The sequence below is a fragment of the Pelodiscus sinensis genome, chromosome 19, assembly GCF_049634645.1.
Source record: "Pelodiscus sinensis isolate JC-2024 chromosome 19, ASM4963464v1, whole genome shotgun sequence".
In the NCBI taxonomy this organism is placed as follows: domain Eukaryota; kingdom Metazoa; phylum Chordata; order Testudines; family Trionychidae; genus Pelodiscus; species Pelodiscus sinensis.
Genome location: NC_134729.1, coordinates 14,962,670 through 14,973,188, shown reverse-complemented (window position 1 = coordinate 14,973,188; position 10,519 = coordinate 14,962,670). Strand labels below are relative to the sequence as shown.

At 69.7% G+C, this 10,519-nt stretch overlaps 1 protein-coding gene across 2 annotated transcripts; it reads right to left on the bottom strand.

Moving 5' to 3' along the window:
* Nucleotides 1-246: 246 nt before the first annotated feature.
* On the bottom strand, nt 247-5,504 carry SHFL (shiftless antiviral inhibitor of ribosomal frameshifting). 2 transcript variants are annotated; one of them, XM_075902513.1, is made up of 9 exons: nt 5,165-5,500; nt 3,653-3,794; nt 3,505-3,554; nt 3,259-3,303; nt 3,038-3,076; nt 1,424-1,579; nt 1,254-1,357; nt 1,025-1,173; nt 247-824 (listed from the first exon to the last, which is right to left on the bottom strand). In XM_075902513.1, exons 1-9 carry the CDS (start codon nt 5,189-5,191, stop codon nt 622-624), a joined length of 915 nt encoding a protein of 304 aa, XP_075758628.1. In that variant the 5' UTR covers nt 5,192-5,500; the 3' UTR covers nt 247-621. The 2 variants fall into 2 exon arrangements, with proteins under 2 accessions (XP_075758628.1, XP_075758629.1); XM_075902514.1 differs by lacking the exon at nt 3,653-3,794 and having other exon boundaries at nt 5,165-5,504.
* Between the last annotated feature and the right edge of the window lie 5,015 nt (nt 5,505-10,519).

Below are 10,519 nucleotides of genomic sequence, written 5' to 3'. Positions count from 1 at the left end.
CCCCGGAGTCGCCTGAGCCCCCGGAGTCGCCTGAGCCCCCCAGTCATCCAATGCCTGCACCGCCTCAGCCCCCTGCTGCAGCACCTGAGCCCCCAGAGCCACCTGCCCCGATGCCTGAGCCCCGGGAGCCTCCCACACGCTGGGCAGGCCACAGCATCACTAAAGCCCAGAGGGCAAAACTGCCATCACGGGGAAGGGCCCCCGGAGCCCCCGGCCTTGCCGGCCCCAGCGCCCGGACACGGCCGGTGCCACGAAGTCTTTATTGTCACTCGGTTTAAAAAGGCAGCTGGGAAGAAACGGTTGCCACGGCGCTGGGCACGGGGGTCAGAGCATCATCCCCTTTTGCCCAGGGCACACGGGCAGGCCCAGCGTCTCAGGCAGGGCTGCAGAGGGCACGTCCCCCCGACCCGCCGTGGCTTGGTCCTGGGGCAGCCGGCCTCGCCCCCTTCAGCCCCGCATCCCGGCTCCAGCCCTGGCCCCAGGCCTCCCTGCGGGGCCCCCGGCGTCCTGCGGCCCGAGCCGTACAAGGAATACACGGAGGGGAGGGCAGAGTTGCAGAGCCCTCTCCAGGGCGCAGCGGAGGAGAAAGTGCAAGCAGGGCCCCAGGGCCGGGGGGGGGGGCTAGTCCCCGGAGTCCTCGCTCTCCTCCAGGTCGTCCAGGAGCAGCTCGTCCAGGTTGCACTGGGCCAGGCTGCCCTGGCTCAGGCAGGTGGCCACGGTGGAGCCGGTGCTGTGGTGCTCCAGGCTGGCACACAGCACCTTGGGCAGCTGGTTCCTGGTGCGGCTGCGGGGGTGCACGCAGTGGGTGCCAGGCACATGGGGCTCTGCGGGGGGAGGGGAGGAGAGCGTCACACGCGGCAGCGGCTGGGGCTCATGGGCCGCTGCCCACCCGTTACCAAAGGGGAAACTGAGGCGCGGAGCGGGACTGGAGTCCATGGCAAAGGCTGGAATAGAACCCGGGGGTCTGGGCTCCCACCTCCCCCAGCCGGGCGGTACCCGGGCGCCCTGGCTCCCAGCCCCCCACCTCGGCGGTTGTAGCAGTCCTCAGCGTAGCAGGAGTGGGGGTTGCGGCTCCGGGGGCCGAGGGCCTGGCGCGGCGAGAGGATGCAGCTGGGCAGCACGCGGGTGCCACACATGAAGCAGGGGGAGGCCATGCCCATCTGCGCCGAGCCACTGCCAGGGAGAGAGCGGGGGGGCGGGTGAGTCAGACGCCCCCAGCGCTGCCTGGGCGCCCCCTGCCCCCGGCCCCTCACCTGAAGCTGCGGTTGCAGGAGGGGCAGTGGAACTCGGCCGTGCCCCACATCTTGTCGTAGGGCACCGGGTCGTAGCGCCTCCTGCACAGCCGGCACCGGGACACCTGCGGGGGCGCCAGAGAGTGAGCGGCCCGGCCCCGGCACCCCCCCCCCTCTCCCCCCCGCCGTACCTGCTTCCGCTGGGGCACCCGGCGCCACCAGGCGCTGTCGCAGGGCTGGCAGGCGAACTGGCGCTCGGCCCAGGGCAGGAGGTTGTGGCTGGCGTGGTCCAACATGCGCAGGTTCCGCTCGGTCAGGGGCAGCACCCGCAGCTGCCGGGCTATGGCCTGGGGGGAGGTCGTCTGTGTTCTCCTCACTGACTCCTGGCCCTCCCCCCACCTGCTTCACCGAGCTGGCCAGGGACAGGCTCCCTCGGGTCGACCGGGGTCTAGGGGGCCCGGCCCGACGAGGCCCTGAGCTCGGCCGGGGTCTGGGGGGGGGGCCGAGCCCGACGGGGCCCTGAGCTCGGCCGGGGTCCGGGGGGGGGGGCCCGGCCCGACAGGCCCTGAGCTCGGCCGGGGTCTGGGGGGGGGCCCGGCCAGACGGGGCCCTGAGCTCGGCCGGGGTCTGGGGGGGGGGCCCGGCCAGACGGGGCCCTGAGCTCGGCCGGGGGGGGGGGGGCCCGGCCCGACGAGGCTCTGAGCTCAGCTGGGGTCTGGGGGGGGGGGCCCGGCCAGACGAGGCTCTGAGCTCGGCTGGGGTCTGGGGGGGGGGGGCCCGGCCAGACGAGGCTCTGAGCTCGGCCGGGGTCTGGGGGGGGGGCCCGGCCAGACGGGGCCCTGAGCTCGGCCGGGCTCTGGGGGGGGCCCGGCCAGACGGGGCCCTGAGCTCGGCCGGGGTCTGGGGGGGGCCCGGCCAGACGGGGCCCTGAGCTCGGCCGGGGTCTGGGGGGGGCCCCGGCCAGACGGGGCCCTGAGCTCGGCCGGGGTCTGGGGGGGGGGGCCCGGCCAGACGGGGCCCTGAGCTCAGCTGGGGTCTGGGGGGGGGCCCGGCCAGACGGGGCCCTGAGCTCGGCCGGGGTCTGGGGGGGGGGGCCCGGCCAGACGGGGCCCTGAGCTCGGCCGGGGTCTGGGGGGGGGCCCGGCCAGACGGGGCCCTGAGCTCGGCCGGGGTCTGGGGGGGGGGCCCGGCCAGACGGGGCCCTGAGCTCGGCCGGGGTCTGGGGGGGGGCCCGGCCAGACGGGGCCCTGAGCTCGGCCGGGGTCTGGGGGGGGGGCCCGGCCAGACGGGGCCCTGAGCTCAGCTGGGGTCTGGGGGGGGGGCCCGGCCAGACGGGGCCCTGAGCTCGGCCGGGGTCTGGGGGGGGGGCCCGGCCAGACGGGGCCCTGAGCTCGGCCGGGGTCTGGGGGGGGGCCCGGCCAGACGGGGCCCTGAGCTCGGCCGGGGTCTGGGGGGGGGCCCGGCCAGACGGGGCCCTGAGCTCGGCCGGGGTCTGGGGGGGGCCCGGCCAGACGGGGCCCTGAGCTCGGCCGGGGTCTGGGGGGGGCCCGGCCAGACGGGGCCCTGAGCTCGGCCGGGGTCTGGGGGGGGCCCGGCCAGACGGGGCCCTGAGCTCAGCCGGGGTCTGGGGGGGGCCCGACCCGACGGGGCCCTGATGTTGGCTGGGGTCCTGGGGGGGGGGGCCGAGCCCGACGGGGCCCTGAGCTCGGCCGGGGGTCTCTATTCGCCATTGTGGGAGCTGCGGAGGGCAAGATCTGCCAGGAACAGGGAGCTAAGGCTCCGCTCCTTGGGCCTGGCCCCCTCACCTTGATGTCCTGGTCGTTCTCACAGTCCTGGCTGGATTTCTGCACAGGGAGGGACAGCAATAAAAGGAGAATGCAAATAACCAGACGTGTACGAATAACGACACTCAGGGCTGGGACCTCGTGCCAGGACAGGCGGGCACCCCCTCCCCCAATGCCAGGCGCCCTCCTCCAGCCAGGGACAGACACAGACCACGCACACGTACCCAGGCAGACGCGCTCACCTGTTTCTGCTGCTCCTCTTCTTGCTTCAGTTTCTCCACCACGCTCTAGGGGAAGCGAGAGGAACCAGGCTGGAGAGGGAGGCTCAGCGAGACCCGGGTGACCCAGCCGCAGCCCAGCACCCCAAGGCGCAGACACCCGCCCTCCCGCCGTGAGCAGGGACCCCAGAGCCGTGCCTGGCGGTGACGGTGACGGCTGGGGCCCCCCAGCACAGCCCCATGCCCCCACCGCTGAGAACGGAGACCTACCTTCATCACAGGGTCCTGCTGCAGGGCCCGGCGCTCCTCAGGGTCCATGTCTAGGGCAGGAGAGACCCTGGTTACCCCCAGCCTCTCCGCCCAGCCTGCCCCAGCATCTCGCCCCCCGCCCCGGCCCACGGGCTGCGCCCGCACTCACCCTCCAGCTGCTCCCTGCAGAGCACGATGACCTTGCAGACCATGGCGTGGTCGTTGCAGTACCGACCCATCAGCAGCACGGCCTGCTCCACGCTCACCTGCCCATAGAACTTCTCCCGCAGCCGCCGCACGCTCTTCTCCAGCTGCCAGGCGAGCCCACCTTACACAGCCGGCCCCCCCGGCCTCCCGGGGACACTGCAGGGCCCCGCTCAGCCCTGGGAGGGGCTCTGCCCAGGAGCCCGTCTGCTGAGCACAAGGGGGGCCCCGGGGCTGGGCCTGGGTTCATCCGCCCCCCCGCCTGGCCCAGGGAGGTGGCTGTTTCTGGGCCCTTCCCACCTCTCACCTGCCCTGGTATGTGGCGGGAAAGATGCCGCAGGACAGAGCAGATGCCAGCAGGATGGGGGGGCCTGAAACCTCCCTCGGGCTGCCAGCCTGGGCTCACGACTCCCCCCGCGGATCCGCAAGGCGCCTGCTGGCTCTGCCGGCTGGGCCCGTGGTCACAGGCTCCCTGCCCAGGCCAGCGCAGGCCAGAGTCCGAGGGCCCCGGAAGCACCAGCCGGACAACGGCTCCGTCACATGCCAGGAACCAGTGGGCCTTGCGCAAACCCCTGGCTGGGACGGCCGGGGGCCAGACCCACAGGGCTCTTAGCTCGGCCCCGCGGGTCCATTCTGGGGGGCAGGCGCCCTCCAGCCGGGGACTCCCCCAGAGAGCCGGAGCTCTGCGGGCGCCCCACACTGGCCCAGGCAGGGACCGTCCAAAGACGTGGCGGGCGGGCACGTGAGGCTCCAGCAGGGCCGAGCGCCCCCCCATGCTCCCAGCACCGGGGGGCCGGCGGGGAAGGGAGGGAGGGAGGAGGCCAAAGTCCTTGAGCCCTGGCCCAGTGCTGGCTGCTCAGGCCACCCGCTCACCAGTGGGGCCCATGCGCCCGGCTGGGCTCTCAGCGCCCCAGGCGGCTCTAGGCCTGGCAGAGGCGGGGGGGGGGGGCGATGCCCTAGGCAAGTGGGGCAGCCAAGTCCTGCTCCAGGGCTCGTCCCTACCCTCCTGGCGCTGCCCCCCATCTGCCCCATGGCCCCGCCCCGGCACACCCTTCCTCTGCCCCATGGCCCTGCCCCAGCACCCCCCTCTGCCCCATGGAACCTCCCCTCGCCCGCCCCCCTCCTCTGCCTCAGCACCCCCCTCCTCTGCCCCATGGAACCTCCCCTCGCCCGCCCCGCCCCCCTCCTCTGCCTCAGCACCCCCCTCCTCTGCCCCATGGAACCTCCCCTCGCCCGCCCCGCCCCCCTCCTCTGCCTCAGCACCCCCCTCCTCTGCCCCATGGAACCTCCCCTCGCCCGCCCCGCCCCCCTCCTCTGCCCCATGGAACCTCCCCTCGCCCGCCCCGCCCCCTCCTCTGTCTCAGCACCCCCCTCCTCTGCCCCATGGAACCTCCCCTCGCCCGCCCCGCCCCCCTCCTCTGCCCCATGGCCCCTCCCCCCGGCGCACCCCTCTGCCGCGGCGCCCCCCGCCCCGTACCTCCACCGCCGCTCTCCGGTGCTCCATGGCCCCCGGCGCCCGCCCTGCGTCGGCTCCTGCGCCCGGACTCGCTCCGCCCCGCCGGCCGCTTTCGCTTTCGCCCGCCGGGCGGCTCCTCCCCCGGGGCGCAGCGAGCTCCGGGCGCCCCTGGCCCGAGGGGACCGGGGAGGGCGCGGGGCGGGGACGCACCTGGGGAGGCTCCGGCCCCTGCCCCGTCCCAGCGGGCGGGGCTCCCTCGGCAGGGAGCAGGGCGGCCAGGTCCCTCCCTGCTCCGCCAGCACCTCCCGTCCGGGGTCCGTCAGCGCAGGGCCCTGGGGTCTGCCCCGTGATCAGCTGCCTCGAGCCCAGAGCTGCGCCCCACGGGGACAGGGGCAGGGGCAGGGGCAGGGGCCCGGGCGGAGCGGTTTGGCCCTGGGTCGCCCTGCAGTGTTCTCAGACCAGCCAGCTCCCCGGTTCTTTGGGCGCTGGAGGGGCAGCCCCAGTCCCTAGTGCCCGGCCCTTCTCCCGCCGGGCCCATCGCCCCAGGCCTCGGCGCCCTCACTGCAAAGGGCTTCGGCCTTATTGGCAAGCAGGCCAGGCGCAGGGAGCCCCCAGCCCCCAGCCCACAGGGCTCCATGCAGCTGGCCAGGTCCCAGCTGGTGTAAAGGGGTGCAGAGGCGTCGAGGGGCGGCACCTCTTTGTGCCAGGCGGGGGCTGTGTCCCTGACATCCACACGCAGCCCCTGCGGAGCCGGGTTCCTTGTTCCTGCGCCTTGGCAGGAAGGCCCGGCCCAGAAAGGGTGTTGCTCCTGATGGAGCTGGGGCGCTTGGTAGCAGCTGGGGCGCTGGCCTTTGGTTCCCATTCTGACTGGCCGAGGTCGAGTGGAGCCGGTCAGATTAACGGACGTGTTTGTTAGATGCAAACAGAATAAAGTCCAGAGCAGAGAAGATCGCCTCTGTGCCAAGTAAGGCCCAGTTCCACTCAGCCGGAAAAAACACCCTGAACCCAGTTCACTGGGAGAAAGGGTTTACATGGAAAAATTGGGAACATCTTAAGAGCATTTTACTAGATGTCCAAAAATTGAGTCAAGACAGAAAGTCACACTGGTTCAAAACCAACCAAACCCCACCCCTAACTTAAGGGGTAGTGAAAGTGGCTATGAAGAATCATATATAACAAATGGGAGTAAGGAGAAGTTTAGAGTAACAGATAGATATTAGAAGTTAGCAAGTGTAAAACATTGATAAAGGAAGCAAAAGGACACAAGGTAGAAGAACAGGGTTGGAAGAGACCTTAGAAGGTCATTTAGTCCAACACCCTGCTCAAAGCAGAGTCAACCCCAACTAAATTGTCCCAGCCAGGGCTTTGTCAAGTCGGGCATTAAAAACCTCTAGGGATGGAGATTCCACCATGTCCCTCATCAACCCATTCCAGTGCTTTACCGCCTTCCTAGACAATATCTCCTAATAGCCACCTAGACCTCCCCCGTTGCAACTTGAGCCCATTGCTCCTTGTTGTCATCTGCCCCCACTGAGGACAGCCCCTCGCCAGCCTCTGTGGGACCCCCCTTCAGGTAGCTGGAGGCTGCTCTCAAATCCCCCCTCACTCTTCTCTTTGGCAGACTCAATAAGCCCAAATCCCTCAGCCTCAGCTCTAAGGCTGTGTCTACACTGGTGAGTTTTTGCACAAAAACTTGCGGCACGTCCACACTACAAGTGCGTTCTTGTGCAAAAAAAGTACCGTAAATCGTAAGAACACGGGGCTTTTTGCACAAGACTTGCTCCTCTTTCTTTGAATAAGAATCCTGCAGTGTAGACGTAGCCTAGCCCATGTGCTCCAGCTCCTCAGCAGTTTGGTTGCCCTTCTCTGGCTCTCTCCAATGTGCCCGCATCCTTCCTGTAGTGGGGGGCCCAGAACTGCAACACGCCAGCTGTGGCTTCCCCAGAGCCAAATCAAGGGGACTCATCACTTCTCTAGATTGGCTGGCAATGCTCCTAACCCAGCCCAATGTGCGTTAGCCTTCTCGGCTACAAGGGACCCTGTTGACTCACATCCAGTGTCTCCTCCACTCTCCTCCCCAGATCCTTTTCTGCTGAACTTGAGAACTTGCTCCATGATTTCCCCAGGGACTGAGGTGAGACTGACTGGTCTGTAGTTCCCTGGATTCTCTTCCTTCCCTCTTATAAAGATGGGCTCTGCATTGGCCTTTCTCCAGTTTCCCAGGGATTCCCTTGATTGCCACGAGTTTTCAAAGCTAATGGCCAATGGCTCCACATCAGCCAACTCCCTCTGCACCCTCAGCAACGCCGGCCCAGAAGGCATATTTGAAGCGTGTGTGAAAGTAGAAAGAATTATACTGTAAGAGAAAGATGAATTGTACTGTAATAATTGAATAAGTTGAAGGAATTCTGTTTGTCTTTCAAGAGGAAGAAGAAAAGTATGTTAATGTTGATTGTAGGTATGCAGATCAAGGTGCTAGCCAATTTGGGCCTGAGTTTAACAGGAAAAGGAACATTAGGTGTTAGACAGAAAGCAATTCCAGATAATCAGGGAGATATAGCCAGGAGATTGCTGTGTGCTTGATATTGAAATGAAGATACTTAACCACACTAATAATGTGAAGTTTTGTCACCCTTTGATCTTGTTAACTTGGCCTTTTGACTGTATAAAATCAAGGGGTTTGAACCTTGTATGGTGCTCACATTTTCTGAATGCATTTTAGCAGAGCTTTGCTGAAATAAACAGAGCAGTCTGCCAAATCTGTGAGTCCTGTCTGACTTTGACAATTTGGAGGTTCTACCGAGATGGCAACCGTCTTCGCTGAGGCTGTGTGATCCCTGACCGTCTTGCAGGATGACCGTGGGAGCCGGCACCTGGGCATTTGGCCGGAGCGGTCCTCCGCCAGAACGGAAAGGTACACAGCCACAGCGAAGTCTACGCCATCGAACCTGTTGGTTCCCGCTCTGTTCTGGTAGGGATCCCGGGATCTAACATCAGGACTCTGGTCAGGTAATTATTTCTATGTTTTGTCCGGACTGAGGACTGTCTTGTCTCTGTGTCTATCCGTCTTCCCTGTGGTGTGAGTGAGTCTGGGAGCCATCCCTGTCCGGGGACTGGCTGACCAAGGGGGCTCAGGATGCGCAGGGGCTGTGCAGGGGGGGGCCCAGGATGTGCAGGGGGCCCAGGGTGGTCTGGGCACAGGGGCCGTGCAGGGCGCCCAGGGTGGTCTGGGCACAGGGGCCGTGCAGGGGGGCCCAGGATGTGCAGGGGCCATGCAGGGGGGGCCCAGGATGTGCAGGGGCCGTGCAGGGGGGGCCCAGGATGTGCAGGGGCCGTGCAGGGGGGGCCCAGGATGCGCAGGGGCCGTGCAGGGGGGGCTCAGGATGCTCAGGGGCCGTGCAGGGGGGGCCCAGGATGTGCAGGGGGCCCAGGGTGGTCTGGGCACAGGGGCCGTGCAGGGGGGCTCAGGATGCGCAGGGGCCGTGCAGGGGGCCCAGGATGCGCAGGGGCCGTGCAGGGGGGCTCAGGATGCGCAGGGGCTGTGCAGGGGGGGCCCAGGATGCGCAGGGGCCGTGCAGGGGGGGGCCCAGGATGCGCAGGGGCCGTGCAGGGGGGGCCCAGGATGCGCAGGGGCCGTGCAGGGGGCCCAGGATGCGCAGGGGCCGTGCAGGGGGGCCCAGGATGCGCAGGGGGCCGTGCAGGGGGCCCAGGATGCGCAGGGGCCGTGCAGGGGGGGCCCAGGATGCGCAGGGGCCGTGCAGGGGGGGCCCAGGATGCGCAGGGGCCGTGCAGGGGGCCCAGGATGCGCAGGGGCCGTGCAGGGGGGCTCAGGATGCGCAGGGGCTGTGCAGGGGGGGCCCAGGATGTGCAGGGGCCGTGCAGGGGGGCCCCAGGGTGGTCTGGGCGCAGGGGCCGTGCAGGGGGGCTCAGGATGCGCAGGGGCCGTGCAGGGGGGGCCCAGGATGCGCAGGGGGCCGTGCAGGGGGCCCAGGATGCGCAGGGGCCGTGCAGGGGGGGCCCAGGATGTGCAGGGGCCGTGCAGGGGGGGCCCAGGATGCGCAGGGGCCGTGCAGGGGGGGCCCAGGATGTGCAGGGGCCGTGCAGGGGGGGCCCAGGATGCGCAGGGGCCGTGCAGGGGGCCCAGGGTGTGCAGGGGCCGTGCAGGGGGCCCAGGATGCGCAGGGGCCGTGCAGGGGGCCCAGGATGCGCAGGGGCCGTGCAGGGGGGGCCCAGGATGCGCAGGGGCCGTGCAGGGGGCCAGGATGCGCAGGGGCCGTGCAGGGGGGGCCCAGGATGCGCAGGGGCCGTGCAGGGGGGGCCCAGGATGCGCAGGGGCCGTGCAGGGGGCCCAGGATGCGCAGGGGCCGTGCAGGGGGGGCCCAGGATGTGCAGGGGCCATGCAGAGGGCCCAGGATGCGCAGGGGCCGTGCAGGGGGGGCCCAGGATGCGCAGGGGCCGTGCAGGGGGGGGCCCAGGATGCGCAGGGGCCGTGCAGGGGGGGCCCAGGATGCGCAGGGGCCGTGCAGGGGGGCCCAGGATGCGCAGGGGCCGTGCAGGGGGGGCCCAGGATGTGCAGGGGCCGTGCAGGGGGCCCAGGATGCGCAGGGGCCGTGCAGGGGGGGCCCAGGATGCGCAGGGGCCGTGCAGGGGGCCCAGGATGCGCAGGGGCCGTGCAGGGGGGGGCCCAGGATGCGCAGGGGCCGTGCAGGGGGGCCCAGGATGCGCAGGGGCCGTGCAGGGGGCCCAGGATGCGCAGGGGCCGTGCAGGGGGCCCAGGATGCGCAGGGGCCGTGCAGGGGGCCCAGGATGCGCAGGGGCCGTGCAGGGGGCCCAGGATGCGCAGGGGCTGTGCAGGGGGGGCCCAGGATGCGCAGGGGCCGTGCAGGGGGCCCAGGATGCGCAGGGGCCGTGCAGGGGGGGCCCAGGATGTGCAGGGGCCGTGCAGGGGGGGCCCAGGATGCGCAGGGGCCGTGCAGGGGGGGCCCAGGATGCGCAGGGGCCGTGCAGGAGGCCCAGGATGCGCAGGGGCCGTGCAGGGGGGCCCAGGATGCGCAGGGGCCGTGCAGGGGGCCCAGGATGCGCAGGGGCCGTGCAGGAGGCCCAGGATGCGCAGGGGCCGTGCAGGGGGCCCAGGATGCGCAGGGGCCGTGCAGGGGGGGCCCAGGATGCGCAGGGGCCGTGCAGGGGGCCCAGGATGCGCAGGGGCCGTGCAGGGGGGGGCCCAGGATGCGCAGGGGCCGTTGCAGGGGGCCCAGGATGTGCAGGGGCCGTGCAGGGGGGGCCCAGGATGCGCAGGGGCCGTGCAGGGGGCCCAGGATGCGCAGGGGCCGTGCAGGGGGCCCAGGATGCGCAGGGGCCGTGCAGGGGGCCCAGGGT